The 22216-nt window shown below is 41.0% G+C and overlaps 2 protein-coding genes across 5 annotated transcripts; one reads left to right on the plus strand and one right to left on the minus strand.

Annotated features, from left to right (window-relative positions):
* The first annotated feature begins 339 nt into the window (after positions 1 to 339).
* On the plus strand, positions 340 to 11701 carry kdm2ba (lysine (K)-specific demethylase 2Ba). 4 transcript variants are annotated; one of them, XM_044367072.1, is made up of 11 exons: positions 340 to 401; positions 591 to 759; positions 4284 to 4508; positions 4606 to 4749; positions 5583 to 5669; positions 6070 to 6348; positions 6493 to 7310; positions 7473 to 7636; positions 7743 to 7904; positions 8253 to 8471; positions 10337 to 11701. In XM_044367072.1, exons 2-11 carry the CDS (start codon positions 706 to 708, stop codon positions 10516 to 10518), a joined length of 2334 nt encoding a protein of 777 aa, XP_044223007.1. In that variant the 5' UTR covers positions 340 to 401; positions 591 to 705; the 3' UTR covers positions 10519 to 11701. The 4 variants fall into 4 exon arrangements, with proteins under 4 accessions (XP_044223007.1, XP_044222997.1, XP_044222980.1 ...); XM_044367062.1 differs by having other exon boundaries at positions 4287 to 4508; positions 6061 to 6348; XM_044367045.1 differs by having other exon boundaries at positions 341 to 401; positions 6061 to 6348.
* Positions 10957 to 20304, minus strand: rnf34a (ring finger protein 34a). The gene is made up of 7 exons (XM_044367087.1): positions 20128 to 20304; positions 19344 to 19562; positions 18165 to 18551; positions 17408 to 17470; positions 16717 to 16918; positions 16478 to 16507; positions 10957 to 15567 (listed from the first exon to the last, which is right to left on the minus strand). The coding sequence occupies exons 1-7, from the start codon at positions 20131 to 20133 to the stop codon at positions 15380 to 15382; spliced, it is 1095 nt and encodes a 364-aa protein (XP_044223022.1). The 5' UTR covers positions 20134 to 20304; the 3' UTR covers positions 10957 to 15379.
* Between the last annotated feature and the right edge of the window lie 1912 nt (positions 20305 to 22216).

The following is a 22216-nucleotide window of genomic DNA, read 5'->3' on the forward strand; positions in this document are numbered from 1 at the left end:
ATTCACATCAGATTCATAGTGTGAACATGGTAATTGTTAACCTTTTATACATATTCGCTCAATTTTAGTGAACCAAAATAGCCATCTTTATTTTTTATTATTACTCGTTTATATTACTTATTGGGTGGTGGTGGGAATTGGGTGCGTGAGTAAATCGTGAGTAAATCGTTAATACCTTGAGGATTAAGATGTCAAACAAATCAAATTAACAATCATTCTGACTCAGTCACTCCAGAAAAACAAGCAAGACGCGAAGAGAAGCGAAGACGGATGTGTGTGGGAGTGAACCATCTCGTTGTTACCTGCTTATCTTTATTTCCGGTTACACAGATGCTGCATTCAGGTAGCACGTTAACAACCGTTGCAACGTACGACAACGTCCCTGCGACGCCATCCAGTTGGTATTTACTCTACCTTTTCACCTGAATTTACTGTTTTACATACTCCTATATACTAACACCACGTGTTTAACTTCTGTTATCTGCCTTTACGACTGATTTTTTTCTGTATGACCTGAATGCAGCGGGTGGATTTACCATGCGGGAGGTTGATGTTTACTGTGTTTCCTTTGTATCTTGAACACAACATAGTGGACACAGCTACCAGCGTCCTGTGTGGAGGAGGAGGAGGAGGAATGATCCGCGCTGGAGGCTTTCAGCCATGTTAGTTTTCTCTGCTGTTCACGAACGATGAGAGAGAGGAGCCATGGCCTTGTCATTGAGCGGAGACGATGAGGAATATGATTCAGAGTCTGAGCAGGTCAGAGCTCCCGACATTTCATTATGTGCCCTCTTTGAGTTTTTGTGTTTTGTTTTTTTAATCAACGTGTAAAGTTAACGCGAGAGACCGTTTTGTGTTTTTCTCCGGTTGTCTTCGGTTAACGTTAAAGGTTTCACCCGCTCTTCGTCTCTGTTTCTTAAGCTAGCTTTACTCTTATCGAAAAGGAGAAATGTGTCTTTTAAACATTCTTCTACAACTTATTTCCTTTAAGGAGGGAAAAAAGCTAACTAAATGTTGTATACATAGAGTTAAACGAGACACGGGCTGCTTATTGATAGCCTCTTCTCCTCGGACACCATCCACCACTGACCCATTTTGTACTGACCACGTCTGAAAACAGTCAGTTTCACCCAGTAACGTTACAGATTCAGATTTCATTGGGCTGTGACCAGAACAAACACAGGAAGGTCCTCCACTTGCTGTGGGAACATCCAGTTTCATACAGGCACAAACTGTGATTTTAACACACGTTACACATACTGACGTCCCACTTCTCCTCATAGAAAATGGTGATTAATTTCCTCACACTTCCTCAACTTGTCCCAACCACTGTGGGCCTTTTTAAGAAGGCTATTAAAGCAAAATGTTGTTGAAGCAAGGGGCTGAGGAGGAGGAGGGGGGATGGGGGAGAGGGAACAATGAAGTGGCTCTACTTCTGGTGCTTGGTGGTTTCCCAAACTGGGGTACACAGTGACCCCTCGAGTCCCCCCTGGCAAAAATAGGATTGGTTTCATTTTCATTATTTTGTCCACTTATTTTGCACCAGGAAGAGGAATATAGGGTATAAAGGCTCAAAAGATTGTACTATGAGGGCAAAGTTCTTGATTTGTGTTATGGACTTCAGCATGAATGCTTTCCTCCTACTTTTACAGGCTTATTCCACATGTCTCCATTAGACACTTGACCTGTAAATGAAATGTAATAAAGTGCTGACATGGCCAGGTTTTTGGACCTTACACAATGCTTATACAACCAGCAGATCATCAGAGAGAGTACTTTTGACCTTTTGCATTTTGGCACATTGTTATGAGTGCATTAAGGAACACTATACAAGAGCAGCCAGGGCACAAAATAAGCAGAAGCCACCAGCCAAATGCTGGTAAAATAATGCAAAAAAAAGTGACTGGTAGATTTACTTCACTCACCAGCCAAAAAGAACAATCATAATCTGTTGAGTGACTGGTAAAAATTTGAACATTCACTAGCCATTTGGCCGGTGGACAAGTTAATTTTGCACCCTGTGAGCAGCAGATGATGAGCCGTGTGACTTCCTCCCACTGAAATCCACGCTGAAGCTGAGTCAGAAGACTGCGCTGAAAATATAGGCCATGTTTTTGTTCGTCGGCCTCAGCTAACCAATCCCAAATTCCTAACATATTACTCCTAAGAGTTACAGTAAAGACGACTCAGCTGATAGTGTTCTGCTCTCTGCTTTTGTTTGCAACCACTTTAAATACTGTTTATTTATTGTAAAGCAGTACAGTAAATGATCCATCACAATGGCAGTAAAAATGTAAGTTGCTCAGGAAATGAAAGAAAAAAAACCATCAATTATGAAATACATAAATCCAAATCAACCTGTTACTTTTGTTCAAGAGCTCTGCAAACCTGATATTGGATTGAATATGAGAAATAAAACAGTTGTGTTTGAGCAGGTCAGGAGAATTATGAGGCAGATGAACTAAAACATTGTGCGATGTTGACGGTCACAGCCATCCCTGCAGCAACAGCCCTTCCTTTTGATGTTTCCCCCTCATTTTTCCACAGTAGTCAAATGGATTTATGGAAAGCTGTCAGGATGGATTTTGCCCTATTTCGACTTAGCAATACATCAGCAACAGCAGGAAAAGCAAAACCCACAGTGCTGGAATAACAAAACGATTAACAAGAAAGAACTAAAGGTTATATTTTCCAAAATCCTCCTTAGGGCAAATACTCAGAAGATGGGTTTCTGGTAAACATGAAGGAACATGTTGTGATGAAGTTACATTAACGATCTACTGATACGGTTTTTTGTCAATGTCAACAGATTCAGGACTGGTTTCTCTCTCTCTTTCTAGGTATTATCATTCAGAAAGCGTGACGCTAGATTGTCGTTAGCCTGGAATATCTTGTTCTGTTTACATCTGGTTTTACCTGAGGCCTGTACACACAGCAAAAGTATCTTTTGTCTTAACTCAGGTTTTCCTATATCACAAAGCTGGATTCCTTTTAACTGGGATCGATCACTATGGGAACCTATGCTGCAGGTTAACTTCAGACGATCAGATCAAAAACTGGCAACAATTTGCAATAAAGTGATTTAATAAAGAGCAACAGACATTTGTTATAGATCAGTAGATGCAGCTCCAGGCTTTCATGTGTCTACTGTGGGTTTCCTGTTTAACCTGTCCATAGCACTCCAGTGTCCTAGAAACCAAATTGCCATGCACATGAATACTATTAAACTAATTCAATTTTTGTGTTTTTATAAATATGAATTGAATGAAATGTGTGGTATTTTTGTAGCTCAAGGAGCCACATTCATCATCACAGTGCGTGTTGTGTGTGTGTAGTAATCAGTAATAGAGCAATATGTGACATCAGAAAAACCGCTCACAGCCTCACAGTAGAACATAACCTCCTCTGTGAGCTTATTTTTATCCATCTCTCGCAGTCCTCTATTCACACACACACACAGTTGCCACCAGCAAGGCAAATGTGTTGCCAAGGTAACCTCTCCTGCTAGAACAAGAATCACTGTAATGGCCTATGATTTGTCTTATTTTCATAGTGCTTTACCGCCTTTCCATGGCAACAGGGAAGGGACTAAAAATAAGCGTGAAAAATATCACGTGAATTTGTGGTGTTGATTTTAAAGTTAAATGGCGTGTGTGTGTGGGTACTATGTCTTTTAACCCCCATTTCACCTTTTCTTTCATTTATCCCCATTGAGATTTCTGTTTTGATGTGATTTATAGGAAATACATGGCAGCTAAAACAGAGTTCCCTGCATACTACATGATAAAAAATAAACTTTTTCCTTTATGACTTTGTGGATTATTACTATTGTACATTTTGATGATTTTTAAATCATAATCATAAAAATCATTTTTTAAATGATCATCTTGGTTGTTGCTGTCTTGTAAGTCCATAAGGGCTTGGCATCATATGGTGCAAGACACTTAAATAAATCAACCAGTCACAACTAGACATTAGAAATTGTCTGGTATTTGCCTGTTGCTTCATGACGCAACATGAATGACCTTCTATGACACATAAATGAATTACACATGCATGCACTTGTTAAATAACAAATGAATCATCCATATATTGCATCAGTGCAACATTCCTGATGATATATTTTTATCTGCAGCTCAATACAGATACACTGCCTAACATACAATATGTTGCTCCTCCATTACCTCGCCTGTAATAGCTGACACACTGTTTAATGTCAGGCACAAACTTAAAATACACTTTACATTGTGGTATCTAACCACTCTAACTTTGTGTCTTCACAGCAGCGGGCAGCCAACCGGCCGAAGCCCAAGATGGGGACGTCTTCGGCTGTTAAGCTGCCGTCCAACCGCAGCTCGTCCGGAGCCAGACGCAGGAGGACACGCTGCCGAAAGTGCGAGGCATGCCTCCGCACCGAGTGTGGAGAGTGTCACTTCTGCAAGGACATGAAGAAGTTTGGAGGGCCAGGGCGCATGAAGCAGTCCTGCATTATGAGACAGTGCATCGCGGTGAGTCAGCGGTTTATTATTTGAATATTAGAGGTAAAACTTGCACACAATCGAGACACAAGGTGTATAATAAGATACACTGTCTTTGTTATTGCAGCCAGTTCTGCCCCACACTGCGGTGTGTGTGGTGTGTAAAGAGGCCGGGAAGGAGGACACGCTGGAAGAAGAGGAGGATAAGTTCAACTTCATGCTTATGGAGTGCTCCATCTGCAACGAGATTGTCCATCCCAACTGCCTCAAGGTACAAAGAGCCGGGCTGGGAACAGAGAACTGCTCCACCTCAGTCAAGTCATTCACTTGGTGACTCATGTGTTTTATAGTGGTGTACCAGGAATCCCAGGTTCATGGTAACATAATGTGAGTGACTCAGATGGTTGGATGTGGTGATGGTGTTGACGTGTTGTTTATATAACACTGAACACACTCATGGTTTGATTCAGAAGTCCGATGGATCGAGCATAACACTGTCATGTTTGAGGTTTTGACTCCCACCACATGCTCCAAGACTACAATTGATCAGACACTTCACTGAATTCACCAACAGTGACAACAGTTTATTGCATTAAAAGGATGTGTGATAGTAAACTTTACCAGTTGCAGCACTAAAGGCGTTTTTGTTTTTAAAAGCAAAACAAAATGTAAAGCAGCACACACCCTGTTTGTAACTGTTCTGTAGAAAACACAACAGGTTGTTGCTAGCATAGGCTCGGTCAAACCAGTTTTTCAGACATGCACTGTCTAGTTGTTTTGCAGCATGCAACAACTTAGGTGGTATATTTTTAGGTTTTTTTCCTTCCTCAGTTTAATAGATACAACAATTTAGACATCACAGCAATTTAGAAGTTCTTCACGTAGGAGCCTTTAACTTCTCTTTTCTACTTAATGCATGAAGCAAGAGTCTGCATATTAAGCACAGCTGAGGTTAAATTCTGTTGACCTGCCTAACAGGCACACGTCACAACAGCCACTTTCACTTCCCTTGTCTTGTTTGCATTAAACAAACTGTACATAGGACTCTTGTTTAAGCTTGTTGTTCTCGTTTAAATCCGGCTTGTTTTCTTGCTGATTTATCAGGTGAACGATGCCTCAGGAGTGGTAAACGATGAGCTCCCCAACTGCTGGGAGTGTCCCAAGTGCAACCATGCTGGGAAAAGTGGAAAAGTGAGTACAAATATGTGTGAGTCAGAGGATTAGCTGACAGCTTGCTCAATGTGTGTTTGAGTATTTTTACTATGAAAATGGTAAAACAGTTACTATAAAAATAGTGGATTTTCTGACTTTTTTTTTTTTTGAGCATGTGTGTATTACTCATAGATAATAGTTGAGTTCATATTTCGGTTTATGTAGATCAGCTCGCCACTTCCTGTTTATACCTTTCTAGTTTGTGAAAGTTTGTCATGTGCTTCAGAGGAAGGAAACCAATGACACACTATGTGTCATTGTTTTTGAGTGATGGCTTTATTAAACTTAAGATAAGCTTGTAGGACAGTTGAGTTTCCTTGACACTATAGGCTAAAGGTATAAAGTTGTCTTGCAAATTGTGTCCCCTTTGGCATTGAAGCAAAAAAGGGGTCCAGGGTTCAAATACGCCTCCAACCTCCCTGGCTCTCTGCTGAGGGAACAGAAGCCTGTGAAGGAGGAGGGGGACATTTCTGCTGCAGCCAAGAGGAGACCTGACAGAGAGGAGACGCCCAGGTACAGACCCGAGGACTCCCTCCACCGACAGCCACCACTGCTCTCCCCCAGCAACCTGCCCCGGCCCAGGCCTGAGGACAAACTGCGGAAGAAGAGGAAGCTTTTTGATGATGATGAGGAAGAGGACCTTGGTGTGAGGAAGAAGGTACGTGTCAGAAATGTCATTTACAGACCGACTGACTTTAAGTAATCTTGTAACAACGTTAGAGGTTTCAGATGTGGTGTTTTAAGGTTAATTTCACTTCTACCAAAGTAATGTGAGTGATTTTCTTGCTGTCTTCTCCTGCAGGAAAAGTCAGACGATCCCTATTTTTCCAAACTTCTGCACCAAATAAAGACAGAAGACGAGGACGAAGACGCATATGAGGAGGATGATGAAGAAGGAAGGGAGCCTCTCTTCCGGAGTGGCGTGGAGAGGAACAGGCGTTTGGGAACCACAGAAGACGAAGTAGATGACAAAGACTCCAAGAATGAACTTTTGATTCCGTCCCTCAAAACGCCTGTCGCAGACAGCGACCAGTCTCATTGCAGCTCTCCACAGGCCGGCCCCAGCAGCGAGGGCGGAAGTGAGACCCAAGAGAAAGGTCCACGTCCGAAAGCTCGCCGCAAGCGCCGTTTACCTAACAGGGAGCTGAGCAGGGAGCTGAGCAAAGCACTGAACCAGGAAATCCAGAAGACGGAAGACTGCCTGGCCAACGAGAATCGCCAGCCCCTCAAGGTGGAGCCGGAGTTCGAAAACGAGGAACCCAAGAGGTTGTTCCGCAACGGCAGCGAGCTGGGGGATCAGAGGCCCCACCTCAAGACCAAAGAGATGAACGGGACTCCCTGGGAACTGCGCCACTTCTACCCGAGTCAGATCACTCCCCTGGGCTTCAACAGAAGCACGCCAACCAACCGGCCCGTGCCTCCACGCTCCCCACCCAAGTGTGTCCAAATGGAGCGGCATGTCATTCGGCCTCCTCCGATAAGCCCACCTCCAGACAGACTGCCTCTGAAAGACGGGAAAACCCACGTCATACAGCGCGAGGTCTGGATGAAGATCTTTGGCTATCTCACACACCAGGAGCTGTGTGTCTGCATGAGAGTTTGCAAGACATGGAACAGATGGTAAATGCACAGCTTTCAGTTACGATTGCATGTTTACGTTTTATGTTCAACATAAATTGCAAAAGGGAAAGATTGTGAGTGTGAAGTGGCAAGAAGTGCGTGCTCTGTTCTGAGAATACTTATGTAACATGAAGACATAACATGTTTGTTTTTGACGGCTAGGTGCTGTGATAAGAGACTTTGGACAAAGATCGATCTGAACCGCTGCACCTCCATCACTCCACTCATGCTGAGCGGGATTATCCGCCGACAGCCTGTTTCCCTGGACCTCAGTTGGACCAACATTTCCAAGAAGCAATTAAGCTGGCTTATTAACAGACTGCCAGGTACCCAACAATGAGTAATTATTCATCTATAGAAGGAATATCTCTTTTTTTTTTTTTCCTGTTTAGTTTCACATTCAGTATTTTAAGCTGTTGCTGTGTCTTTCAGGTCTGCGAGTGTTGAGGTTATCAGGGTGTTCTTGGGCGGCTGTGTCTGCCCTCTGCACTTCAAGCTGCCCTCTGCTACGCACCCTGGATGTCCAATGGGTGGAGGGACTCAAAGATGCACAGATGAGGGACCTCCTCTCACCTCCTACAGACAACAGACCAGGTAACTCAGTGGGTCAAACAGAGCACTAGCTCTGCCATGAATGGGGGTTTGATTCCAAGTGCTTCAATGCAGATACTTTAATCGTCCACGAAATGGAACATTACAGTACCTGCTGATAATTTTATTTAAGGGTTAAAAGCCATAATGTTGCTTTATAAATTTAAACTATTTTATTTTAAAACTCAATTGAAGTGGTCCGTTTTCTGCAGCCGATGGATCCTTCGTTCAGTCATAGAGGCTCATGCTAACTGCACATTTCAAACTCAAAATAACTGCTCCCTTTCTGTCGGCTGGATTCTTACGCAGACAAGTAGAGCTGAATATGTTCTTTATGTGACCAACTGACAGGTCAGCTGGATAACCGCTGCAAGTTGCGGAACGTGGAGGACCTGCGGCTTGCGGGGCTGGACATCACTGACACGTCCCTACGTCTCATCAGTCGGCAGATGCCTTTACTGTCCAGGCTGGACCTGAGCTACTGCAACCACATCAACGACCAGTCAGTCAACCTGCTGACGGCGGCAGGGACCACGACCAGAGACTCCCTCACAGAAATCAACCTGTCAGGTGAGGACAGGGACCTGAGGAACGGCAGCGTAGGAATACAAAATTTCAGGATCGTAGTAAGTTAGATGGTTCTACTAGGAGCCCACCCCAGTCAGCATTTCAGGGGTTCCACAGTTTCTTGTTGTGCCCTTGCTGGAAACCAATCACTGTTATTTTTAAACGGACCAGGTAGTTGGCATCACATCCCCAGTAATCCATGAAGTCTACAACAGATAATGGGTTAAAGGCCCAAACCTGAAAATGTATTTTAACCCAACCCATGATCTTTCCCTAAACCTAACTAAGTCATTTTTGGTGCATAAACCTAACTTTAACCATAATGTTGTCATATCATAAAACGTCTTTATTCTTCAATACATATGTGTGATTTGTAATGGTCTTAGAAGACACAGACAAACCATGTCAGATCATAAAATGCTTTTATGTGTTATTCAGGAGTGCATGGACCAACGATGCATTTTGTCATTAATTTGGGGGACTTGTCGAATTTTTCTGACCTGGTCAGATGCAACAAAGCTAACAGGGAGGGAGGAACATGGTCAATCAACACAGCACGCTCTCACACACTCATAAGAAGAGTGCTAAGCATCCAAAATGTGTTAAATCATCTGTGTGGGTGCACAGGTGGGTAACAACATAATGCCAACTTATGAAACACAGGTTTTGTGTGAAAAATCTAGATCATATCATCTATGTCGGTCCTGAGCACCCAGCATGTGGGTAAATGAGTGCAGCCTTGTACCTCATCCTCCTGCCTGTCCAGGTGCCTCCAATAATTAATTACCTGTGGCAGATATTTAATTAGTCTTTTTAAGGCTTTTTAATGGAAGACATGTTGACGTGTGACAGAAGCTGTTTCAGGTTCCCAATAGTGTGCATGCCCGGCTCACTGTCACACTGCCATGTCTTGCTGGGACAACAGAGCCATCGTTAATGGTATTAGTAACACGTGCTTTTGCTACAACGACAAGTCAAAATGACTGCTGTGAAAAAGGTCGGTCTAGGCAGAGTTGTCTGCTAAAAATGCCTTTAAATCTTTGCATTCCCACAATGTTCATGCTATGTTAACTGGAGAAAATATTACCCCCCTTTATGCATCACAACCAAAGTGCATCACAGCTGATAATAATCACAGAATAATTGCTGCAGGCTGCACTTAATCCAAGAAATTACATTTTCACACCCATGTTGTGTATGAGAAACGGCAATTAATTAGACAGCATTGTACAATAATAAAGACCATAAATTGCATAAAGATGAGTGAATATAAAATTCATGACATTTTTCAGGCCTCTAAATGACTTCTTAAAGACCCTACCAATCCACACAGGTGTTTTCATCTATTCTGGTTGATTAGACCTTTGTTCAGGTAGATATGATTACGTGAAATCTTCAAATTACATAAACCAACAAGACTGATAAAGGTGTAACTTTCCAAACATAACAAGTGAAACGAAACAAAAAATAGAGGGTCAGAGAGATGTCAGTCAAGCACAGTCTGTACACACTCACACATGGTCTTCGTAAGATGTCTAATCAGACACAGTAATTGGAAAAAACTGTGTGGTTTATCTCTTTAGGGAAGTAAATTGCAAACAAACTTTTGCAAGATCAAAGTAGTAGCTTGTAGTCTTTCTACCAGGGCCAGTTCTGGCATGTAGCTACATAATTTGTTTTTGTCCTATTTATATAATCAGCGTGCACTTTGAGATCATGGACTTGATTTCCCGGGAAATCAAAGACACATAATGTATCGAGAAGAAAAAGAATAGACAAATGATTTCCAAAGAATTCTCTGCACACATCACTTTTTTAAAATATCAAGCTTGTGACTGATTGTCGTTCTCTCTGTTCCCCTTTTGTAGTTTGTAACCGGGTCACAGACCATTCCCTTAACTTTTTCAAGCGTTGCGGAAGCATCTGTCAGATCGACCTTCGCTTCTGCAAGCAGGTGACCAAGACGGCCTGTGAAAGGTTCATCGCAGAGATGTCTGTGAGTGTGCCGTTTAGACTGAAAGAGGACAAACTTCTGCAGAAGACAAGCTAGTTCCTAACAGGACAAAACAGACTGAAAGAAGGTCTTTGCACTTAATGGAACAAAAAAAAATTTTTTTTTCTTTTCAACCTGGTCCTGTGATAAGTCTCTGACTCAGTGTCACAATAAACTGAAATGAGAGACGGAGATATCTGGATAGAGATCTAAAACGGACTCTTCAAATGTAAGAGGGTGATAAAGGATCACTGGACAGATAAAAGAGGAAATAGCATGCATGTATTTGTGTTGAGATTGTACTTTTTATAAGACGTGCTTGTAACTGACTGTTGGGTTGTTTATTTTTATTCTTTAAATATTTGAAAGCACAGTATTTTTATACGAGCATCATTTCATGAGTTTACAGTGTCTTTCACACCTGCTCAGGAGCTAAATATCACAGAGAGACTAACACAGGATGTGAACTGAATATTGTGCCATTCTTCAGTTTTCTTTCGTACAACAGCGTCTCCTGTGAGCCAAAATCAGTTTTTGACATGAATGACTTCAGTATCAAACAGAAAAATTAACATGTACAGTAATAAATATCTGACTAAATTATGATAAACACTTTTTGAATATATAGAATGTATTTCAACAATTATAAAAATCAAGTAAACAAATTTCATATTCCTGTTACACCTCATTTGTCTTCAGTTACAGTAACACTTTTATGAACAGTGCTGTGTTTGATGGGGTTTTCTCCACCATTTCGACATTAATTTATTATTTTTTTATTACAGTTTGTATTTATTCATGTATTTAGCAACTAGTGCTTGACATAGATGTCTCACAGAGCTGGGTCAGATAATGCTTGCAAATAATTTATCAAGGTTGTTTGAGCTTATTGCAGGACCCAGTTGGTGGGGTTTAACACTCGAGTCAGTACCAGGATGTTGTGAGTCATAGCAACTGTGACTGACAGCGTTCCCAGCACTGACTTTCTAGACTGCAGTCAGCCCCACACCTCTGGTTCTACGTACAGGTTTAAATAAACAACCAACTAAAAGACCTTTGCAAATAACTCATTTGCATAATGTTTAAATAATAACTCCATACAGTCGGTGTTGTGTGTATTTGGGATGTATTGTGCTGTAATTGATCTGCTATCGCCTCAGGTGAATGTGATAATGTTTATATTTGTAAATCCAAAAACTAAGTGCTAATATGCATTAAAAGAATTTCATTTGTACCATCATTGAGTCTTTTTGATTTTCTTTGCCATACAGTGTTTGATAGAGCTGAAAGATATCAGGTTGATTTGTTGTTGGAAGCAGCTTGAGACCTTTTTAAATGAGGTGATGTCTCCTTTTTATCTAGTTTGTGGCCTTGAAGTGGATGTGACAGTGATGTTTTGCCATGTTGGCTGCAAAGCTCTAGCGAAGTGTTGGTCTGTCGACAGTCAGTTGGTCCACCACTTTGGTCCAGACTAATATATTTCAACAATATTAGATGGGTTGCCATGAGGATGAACCAGTGATTCCCTGACTTGACATTTTTGGTCAGGGGCAGCCCAAGGCATAGGCCACATAAGCGGTTGCCTGGGGCGCCAAATAAGGGAGGGCACCAAATGAATGGGATGTGTTTTTCTTTTTGTTTTTTTTCTTACCAGCAGGTGTGTTTCTGTACATCTTTTGGAAATATACACCATGTTCTCCCTTCTTAATGTTTTTCCTCCATTGACTTGCAACGATTTTCATCTGAATGGCACCTTGAGCCCCACTTGCCCTTATGACTGGAGGACTTTGTCTGGACTGGAGGAACTATTGTTGCACTTTTTGGAGACTTCAGTGTAAAATCTCACCGAGTGCACCAACATCGTCAGGGCCGGACCTGTTTTTGGTTTTAAGTGCCATGACATTTGATCACCACATTCATTTCCCCTGTTTTGTAACAGCTTTAGTGATCCCCTAACGTTTCCTCTTGTGCCATCATCAGGTCAAAAGTACTTTGGTTTATAACCAAATACCTGTAAAACTAATGACATTCCCATTAGCTTCAGCTGTATTATGCGTTTAGTGCTAATTAGTTAATTTAACCCATGCTTACATTCTTAACTAAGATTGCAATGGCAGAAGTTATACCTGCAAAACTTCAGCATGTTAGCATTGTTTTTGTTTTTTTGTTTGGTTTTTGTTTGCTTCACACTGTTTATTGTTGTGCTGTGGTATGTTCTGATTGTGGGGGACTAGGGATGCAAATTAGCTTCGAGCTAACTCCAGTGCAGTGTGTCTTTAATGTTTAAAACTGCACACTGTCCCAATTAATAAATCAAATTGTCGCTGTGAGCACATTGGCGTGCTAACATTAGCATTTAGCTCAAAGCTCCTGTTGTGCCTACAGTATAGCCTCACAGAGCTGCTACTGTTTACATGGCTGTAAACTTCTCTTGTTCATTTTCAGATCGTTAATTTTCAAGAATTTCTAAAGGCATAAAGCGGTGAAAATAAAATGCAAAAATAATAGAGAAAAGTCTTCTGGACATTATTTTCCAATTTATCATTTTAATCAATGTGTTATCCCTCAGATTTGTTTTATAATCCCCTGGTTTGGAACCGCCGATACACAGTATGTATTTTGACTCTGTCCATGTGGAAAATGTAAGTCTAATACAACCAAAACAAATGCAGTGAGCTTCTATTGTAACTATCCCTTTACTATAGTTGCCTTGTGAAAAAATATTACTATTATTAAGAATTACGACCTTTTGTCTGTAAAATATCAGGGGAAAAAATACCCAGCAGAACCTCCCAGAGTCTAATGTTGAGTTTTTGTTTTGTCCAATTAACAGTCCAAACCCCAAATATATTAAATGTACAAAGATATAAAACAGACATCCTGCTATTCCTCACATTTGAAAAGCTTAAACCAGTGCCTGTTTGGCGTTCTTGCCTAAAAATGACTCAGCAGTCACTGAAATATCTGACTTATTGATACATTTAGTGTTGATTAATTAGTCGACTAATTGTTTCAGCATTAATTATTACTTCATCCACGACATTACATGCTTCATGATGCATCTGTATACAAAAACAGACTTTAATTAAAATCTTTAATTACCAAAATAAAAAGTTCAACATTCCCAAATACAAAGACCAAACCTTGCACACAATTACACCCTCTCTAAAGGAAAAGTGCAACCAGCTCCGCTACTGTTCATGATTGTAGGGGACATCTTTACTGTAATAGCAGCAATGTTGACTTTGTGTGGGTACAGTACAGAGCTGGATATTTCTAAATGAGCAGAACCGGGAGGGGGGGGGGGGAGAAAACCAGAGTTGTATAAGGTAGGAAGGATGGGGGGGATAACATAACCAGTGTCATGCTCCAGTACAAGAGAGAAAGATAGTTCAAGCAAACCTATGCAGATTAACACGTTTCAAATCACTTGACAAGAAAAACTTAACTCTGTAATAATAAACTAACCCAATCCCAGGGACATTTCAATAATCTGATATTACACAATTCAAATCAAATGGAAAAAATATAGATATATACATCTCATATGGATCAATATATGCAAATGTACATTAGCAAGTCATTATTTCTATATACTTTCTATATATCACAGGTGTCAGTAAACTTGTAGCTATATCTTTGAATAGTTAGTTCATTACATTAGTTCATTACATTACTCCTACATGAGAGAAAAATCAACTAAAAGCATTAAGACACTTCATTCCACTCCCAACAATATACGACGATAACAAAAAAAAACAAAACAAAACAAAAAGAACATTCAGTTTCACATCCACAGTTCAGCTGGAAAACAGGGAAGATGGTCGGATGAGTTAGCACCGGTTTTTTGTCATTTGTCTCCACTAAAGTGCCGAGACAGGACCGAGGTGACAGCGGAGATTAGCTATTGCTGTAATGACAGACTTTGTATGGTCGTTTTAACATGTAATGCATTATGATAAGTGCTTCTATAATAAAATAAGTGAATAAAACATGAATCACCATCATCAATCATCAATATCCTTGAATCACAAGGGCAGAGCGCCCGCTCATTTGTAGGCTGAGTAACACTTGAGTATCTCTAGTCTCTAAATTGAAAAACAACACCAGTTCAATGATTTCTGATCAGCTTCTCTCACTGACATTTACAAAGTTAGTGGTCTTTAAAACATAAAATCAATCAAGCTCTAGTTTGGACAAGTATTCAAGAATTAGTACGCATCCTACCTCAGCCACTTTTACTGTTCATAGTTTGCAGTGGGTTGTGAGCAGTGGTGCATTAACACACAGTGTGAACAAAGTGCTTTCTGCTGAAGAATCACACACTGGCCCACACACACAGTAAGAGGGAAAAAATGGGTGAGAAGCATGAGGGCATAACCCATTATTTGGCACCTAGTTCTCTCACCCCCTCTCCTCTGTGGGGAGGTTTAGTGTGCGTCATCATCGGTGTTACTAAGATGTGTAGTCACTTGCAGCAGTTTGTAAAGAGAGGTGCTGAGTGCCGGCTACAGTTTATAGGCAGATCTGAGGGTGATGAGTTGTGTTTAGCGAGACTGCACGTGGCTGAGTGCCACACATTCTTTGCATTGAAAAATCGTTAGAAAAGCAAAATAGACACTTAGGAATGAACACAGATTAGAGATATGTTTACTGTAGGAATGACTCATGGGAGAGTAGGGTCCTCCACTCTGCTGACTGGCGAAACTGAAGAGTTCAATTCTTAAGAAATACATGTTTTTCATATTTTAATGTGCAAATTAAGTGAGAAATTGGGAATAAAAACATGGGACATCCACAAAAAAAAAAAAAAGTCTTTTTGGGGATTCAAAGGTAATGAGCTGCGTGGTTGATTTAAGGTACAGTCTCAGACTGAGCTGCTGCTCTGAAGCAGGTGCTGTGGTGCTGCAGTGGTGCATTAAGACTTGAAGACGTGCACGGCCCTCACAACGTACTGCCTGCAGATCGGGCACTCGCTCATCCTCTTGCCACACTTGGTGCAGGTCACCATGTGACCGCACTCCAGGAGAACGCAGTCGATCATAGCATCCATGCAGATCCTGCACAGGTTGTCGTCATGGATCGTCAGCGGACCTTTCTCACCATCTGCGAGAGAAAATCAAACACACACAAAGGTGACTGGAAATGTTCGAGAACTACATTTAACAAAGTGACTTCATCATGCACTGAGGAGGGTGGAGGGGTCAGCACAGTACTCAGCAGATTAGTAAAAACACCTCATCTTATCAAGTGTGCCTTATCTTGGTAAGGTCATTCTCACAAACTCTTGAAAAATGTCAACGGCTGATTATGGCTATGTGTCAAGATGTTTCTATGACAACGGCACGGCCTTTATCACTGGCGGCGTGCTGCTGAGGGACTGAATATAAACGGCTAACATACTGCAGCTCACAGTATAATTAGCTTCAAATGGTGAACACATGAAGGCAGACAGATCTCATGGTGGATCAGTGTTGCAGGAGCATGACAAACTGAAATCTTTAAATTTATCTTCTTAAGTGGAATAAATTAATATTCATTTTCATCTTAAAACAAGCAGCCAGAGACCCTCACAGTACATTACACTCTGCAGGGAAGGACCACATACAGGGAGGGGATGGATAACGCATGAAAATGGGTTCACGGTGAATACAGAGGTGGTTCGTGCAATGGAGAGGCGAAGTCACAGATGGTATGTGTGACCACGGCAACGGTGGCGAGGAAACTACAAGCCTTACCTCCAATGGCACCGTTGCAGATAGGAGGGGGGAAGGCCACCACTTTAGTGTGGGAGGAGTAAAGTAAGAGACATTTAATCATAATTCTAAATGAGAAAACTCATTTGAATGACCCTGCTTGTGTTCAGGTATGAGTAGTTACAAGTATTGCAAATTATTAGTATAAACTACAGTACAGTACAATATTGTTAGAAGAAGCAGAGGTATTGGGTTTCTATGGTTAAAAACAGGATGTGGTATCCTATAGCAAGATTGAGGACAGAAGCCTGACAGCTTACCTGTGGTTATCGTACTGCTCACATTTTCCACTGCAACAAAGAAATTAGACTCAATCAGTAAGTGCGCAGATATTACAGTGACAGGATTACAATATATAATAAGCTATATTAAAATATAGCTCATACTCTGTTGAGTAGATGCATTCTACGGTAAATCAATTAATTATGACAGGTTTTATCGTTAACTAATAAACAAAAGCAAAAAGTATTTACTCAAAAGTGACAAAGTTAATACCCACATGATTTCCTGTTCTCCTCCGTCTCTCTGTAGAGTCGGCTGACTCGCTCCACCAGCTCCCACTTCTCGCAGCACCCTGAATAGTTGACAAAGTTCCTGGCCAGGATCTCCTTCAGCTGCCGGACCGACAGGCCCTCGATGTCCCTCAAGCTGGAGATGTCTGAGAGAGACGCTCTGGCCCGACGTCGCGTCTGAGGACTCACCTAAAAACAGTCAGGATCGAAAATATCGCCAGTTTAATTAACTTGGTATTTGATGCAGTCTCAAGCAAAACAATGAAACAGGAAAGTACAAGGCGTGCAGCATGTGTGTAAGAACGCTACACCAGTTGGTACTTTTTGTGATTAAAATTTCTTTTTGACTTATTTTATTTCCACTGTACAGCAGGGTTTATTTACCACCACTTCTTTACTGCAAAAAACACTTTTTACCTTAAATCTGAACATTTAAAGAATATTGAGTATTGTTATCTCCACACTGTTTAACACCGCAATTGCAGTCGTACTTAATTTTCAACCGTCAAATTGCTGTCTTTACCCCTTAAGTGCTGCAATACAAAATTACACATAATGCTTTACCACCAAATATTTCTATTTACATTCAGCCAAAAACTGAAATGCATTAGACAATTCTCTATACATGAATGTTTGCATAAAGATCAGTAAGAAATATGACAATCAGACACAGATCACCTCAGGAGTGTGTTCACTGGGGTCCAGGTTGAGGAGAGAAACCGATGTGGCATCACCTATATCCTGCAACACAGCAAAAGCGACAACAGACTGTTACTGTGCACTACATGTGAGGAAAAAGGTCAGTACACTGAGGATTTGGATTAGACTTTCTTCAGACAGGTCAGTGAAACCTTGGGAACAACAATGCCTCTTACCTTCCATTCATAGAAAAGCTTACTGCTCCTCTAAGCAGGCCAAGCACAAGTATTTATAGTGGATCCTGTCTGCTTGGAGCTGAGCTCCCTTTTCAGTGCCAGTTTGTGTGTACTACTTCCTCCTCTTTCACTTTTTTTGCCTTCTTGCCTTTTAAAATCCCAATTAGTTTCTTTTTAGCTGGCTTACAAATTGCAGTAAAGTCAGGATGAAAGGATGAACACCAACCCTCGATTCAACACTTTGTTTTTATATATTTGTCTATGGTGACATGTTAAGTGGTTCCCATACACTCATTTGCAGCAGGCCAACAAGTGATGACATAATGCACTAAGAGTGCCAACCACACTTTACTGTTGCATCTTTGCCCATTTGGGTCTGCCAGTGCCACAAATAACACTAATGTGGACTGTTCAGAAATGTAACATTGGTGATTTCAGGCCATCATTACTGAAAATCCAAACTGTCACTAGCCATGTTCATCATTTTACCTCCACAGATAATTATAAGGCTGATGTGTGATGTTTTTAAAAATCAAACATGGTTTAGAGCTGTTCCTGACCTGGTTGGTATCAGAGCTATCACTCCTGCTGAGCGGTTCCTCCTGAGAGGCGGCGAAAGCTGACAGCTCTGAGGCAGACTGCGTGGTAGAAGGGGTCGGCGTATACAGGGACCGTGAGTGGAGGCTGCCTGTGTCGGGGTCCTCCTCCTCTTCGATGCCTTGGTGACAGAGCACCAGGTCCACCAGGTCTTCTTTTTCCCTGCAAGTATCGGTGGGGATATTACGAAGCAGCAAGTACTGCCGCAGGTCCTTGACCCTTAGACGCATGAGCCGCGGCCGCTGGAAAGCCGTTGCCTTCAGCAAATGACATGTGGAACAAATGCGCAGATTCTCCTGAAGCACGGAGCACAGAGAGCAGAAGCTCTTCTTGCAGTCGCAGCAAATATACTGGGAAAGAAACAGAGTGAAAAAAAAAACAAGATGATGGAAATAAGACACATCTCACATCATTTATGCAGACCTTCTACCATTAGTTAGTGCCAAAAATCCCACATAACAGAATGCTCTATTTGACATAAAATGTGGCCAAATGTTTACAATTGCCTTCTTTTTTAAATTTTAACATTAAAATTGTGACATCTCAGAAAAACGAGGGAAACAGACGGTGGAGAGACAATATTTAACAAGTCCCTGGGAAGCATATCGATGCCAGAAAAACCTTTCCTGCATTTTTCAATCATCCACATCTGCTCTCGCTCTCCAGGCACACAGACAGGAGGCAGCTCATTTCTTTTAAGTGACAAACATCAAACAGTAATAAATGCAAGACGTGGGATTACACTGGCACGGTGAGCCAGTCAAGCACAGGGTTCAGACAGAATGAGACCCTGAGCCATACATGAACATGAGCCCTCTGTGAAGATGATATTACAGAACCAGTATGTTGTCCATCTGTTTCTGCAATCAGCTAGCACTGCACAGTGTTTCCAATAAAAAAAAACTGTAGCCTTCGGGTGTAAATTAAATTTCAGCTCCTTACAAACCAGTGGTTGGTTAAAAGCTTTATCACTTTAACATTCTCTTTATAGCACATATGAATCATTTACAGCACAGCAAGTAATTAGTAATTATATCTAAAATATTAATCTAATACCCCCCTATGTTTCTACACAAGCACTCATCCAGTAAACAGACAAATTGACATGTACTGGCATCACACAGAGCATCCAGGTACCTTACCTTCCTCCTGAAGACTGAGAAGGCCTGGCCACAGGCCTTGCATACAAGACTGGGACTTCCTGAGCTGGTGGGCGGGTATGTGGAGTATCCCGCACTGGGGGCAAATCTGAAGGGTCCAGCGCCGGCCCCAAACCCTGGCTGCTGGCCTCTGACGGCCCCAGTACCCATGACTTCATTCAGCAGACCACAGCATGAAGCCCACATGGACGAGGCCCCTGCCTGACATTCACACACACAAACACACCCTCACTTCAGTCTTCTCTGTCCTCCTCACACGGATCTCGTTGTGTGCTGACAGCATCTCTAACAGCATTTATACACCTGGTTACCACGGAAACAACTCTGTGTATAGACCTCACATATCATATGGATGCTAATTATGGATGTGATGACTAATAAATAGCCTTTACCACCGGTGCAAGTGTAACACAATGAAGCACAGACCGTGCAGGCAGCTTTAACTGTCAAAACACAAGCAGGCAATTGGCTAAATAGTCCAGATATTTTTTGTTTAACAGCTGACGTTAGCGTTGCCAGGAAGCGGAAAAATAACTAAACACACATCCAATAAGAAGAGACGTTTACTTATTAATTTCATGCTTAAAATGACTCTAGAGTCGATGTGTATCCGACCGTTTTCACAATTAGCTGGCACAGGCTAGGCGAGGCTAACCACAGCGTCAGCTCCCCCGATACATACAGCTGGCGTTACATTAGCTGCTGCTAGCGACATTCAAAAGCAGAGCTAAAGCTAGAAACAGAGGTTGTGTAAAGACGACTGCACCTTCATTGCAGCTCCGGCGTGTCTACTGTGAAACCACAGATTGACGGTGTAATCATTGCAAGCGTCACTTATTTTAGCTGAACTGCCTGAATGCGTCTTGATGTGATGAGAGCAACGATCGAGCCCCGAAGCTGCTGCTGCTGCTGCTGCTTCTTCTTCTTCTTCTTCTTCTTCTCCTCCCAGAGTTTGTGTGGTGTTGCTGCTGCCCTCCACAGGTCAGATGAAGAAGTGATTGTAGTCCACTTCCCGGTCATCAGCATCATGTCCTCGCTACAAACAAAAGACGAGTTTAATTGACAGTTTTAAAAAAAAGTTTATCTGTTGTTTATCTGATGTAACGATTGTTTTCAGTAATGATTAATTTGTCTTTTTTAAATTTAATTGGTTAATTGTTTGGTCTGTCATTTGTCTAAAAATAGTGAAAAATACAAAGTTAAAATCTTCAAATTGCTTGTTTTTCTCCAACCAACAGTCCAAAACCCAAAGACCTACAATTTACAAGAACATAAAACAGAAATGCAGAAAATCCTCATATTTCAAGATGAAGCCAGTAAATGCTTAAAGATAAGAAATGCTTGTTTTAAGATGTATATACAATACTCTACTATGAATAATAATTTGTGTCTGATATGGTATTCTCCCTCATTAACAAATCCAGAATCTATAAATATGCAAATATTGTTCATTTCAAAAGTTTAACTGCTGGACACAAGTCTCCTACTTCAGTGTAAAATCCCGTGTATGAGGCTTCAAGTTTCCACATCACACTTGTGTAAGTTGAATACTGAACCAGGATTGGCTTCCAAACAATTTGTGATGTCACAAATCATGTTCGTAGGCCCGCTCAATTGCCAAACTCTGCACAGTGAAGCTCTAACATCCAACTGTAGGAAGAAGCAGAAAACATATGGTACCGAAATGGTTTGAAAAAACATTAAGACCTTTAGGTTATCCAAAATGTATTTGGAACAACTGAAAAAAAAGACATAGAAATCATAATAATAATCATTTTAGAGGCTTCCACTGTTGGCCGTACTGAGAAATTCAATACAGCACAGATTTATCCTCTGCCCTTTTTGTCAGAAGTTTGTGACTCCTGGATTTGTTCCTACTTTATTTTATTTTGTAATCTTGTCAGCTAGTTGATTCTCCCCCACTATTTCTTGAGCTGCAACTGAACCTCACAGTGTCTCCAAAAACTTGATTTTAAAAAGTGAACATGTCCACCATGAGGTCTGGTCTGACCTTGTCTTGTAGTGCTGTTATAGCAGCACTAGAATCAGGTAGTATATTGGGAAGTAGCGTAACTAAATACTTTATGTAAAAACTGGAGGTACTTTACTTGAGCATTTCCATTTTATGCTACTTTATATGTCTTATTGTTCTCTTTACTCCACTACATTTATCTGGTAGCTTTAGTTCTTACCTTGCACCTTACCTTGCAGATTCAGATGACTAATACTATAAATACTAAATTAGCCCTGCCTTTACCACTTACATAATCAAAGTGCTGCTTACACATTGATGCATCAATAATTATAATTCAATAACGTAATATCTGTGATGGATACTTTTACTTAACTTTGATGCTACTACACTGTGCATTTTTAGTGTTTGGTATTTCTACACCGTGGTATTGCTACTTTTATTTAAGTGGAAGATCTTAATATGTTCACCACTGCTGACAAACCAAATGTCTGCTGTGGAAAGTGTAGTGATTGTACTCATTTTATGTATAATAATAAAACATTTCTCCCACTATCCATCTTCTACCCTGTCATATTCATTTTTAATAATGAAACTCAACTCCATGATTTACATTAACTGAAAATGTATATCTTTGTACATAGGAAATAATTACATTTTAAGAATTATTATTGAATTATATGGTTAAAATGGACAAAATACATAGCGATAAAAAGATATGATAAGAAATCTTACTTTAACTTTTATGCTTAGGAAATGTGCAGAACACATATGGTAATGGTACAATATAACTCACACTCTATATTTATGACTATGCTCATTTTACTGTGTAGCAAGCAATTAATGTATATTGCTAGATTATTGCTTGATAGTCTATTTACCT

Source organism: Thunnus albacares, chromosome 2 (genome assembly GCF_914725855.1).
Source record: "Thunnus albacares chromosome 2, fThuAlb1.1, whole genome shotgun sequence".
NCBI classification, from domain to species: domain Eukaryota; kingdom Metazoa; phylum Chordata; class Actinopteri; order Scombriformes; family Scombridae; genus Thunnus; species Thunnus albacares.

Coding starts and splice junctions, on each gene's coding strand:
- kdm2ba (XM_044367045.1), top strand. CDS start 706: ATGGCCTTGTCATTGAGCGGAGACGATGAGGAATATGATTCAGAGTCT. Junction 6,349..6,492: donor ACCTTGGTGTGAGGAAGAAG/GTACGTGTCAGA, acceptor CTTCTCCTGCAG/GAAAAGTCAGACGATCCCTA. Junction 7,905..8,252: donor TCCTACAGACAACAGACCAG/GTAACTCAGTGG, acceptor ACCAACTGACAG/GTCAGCTGGATAACCGCTGC.
- rnf34a (XM_044367087.1), bottom strand. Junction 18,552..19,343: donor TCTCAGTCTTCAGGAGGAAG/GTAAGGTACCTG, acceptor TTTCTTTCCCAG/TATATTTGCTGCGACTGCAA. Junction 16,508..16,716: donor GGAGGAGAACAGGAAATCAT/GTGGGTATTAAC, acceptor TCTTTGTTGCAG/TGGAAAATGTGAGCAGTACG.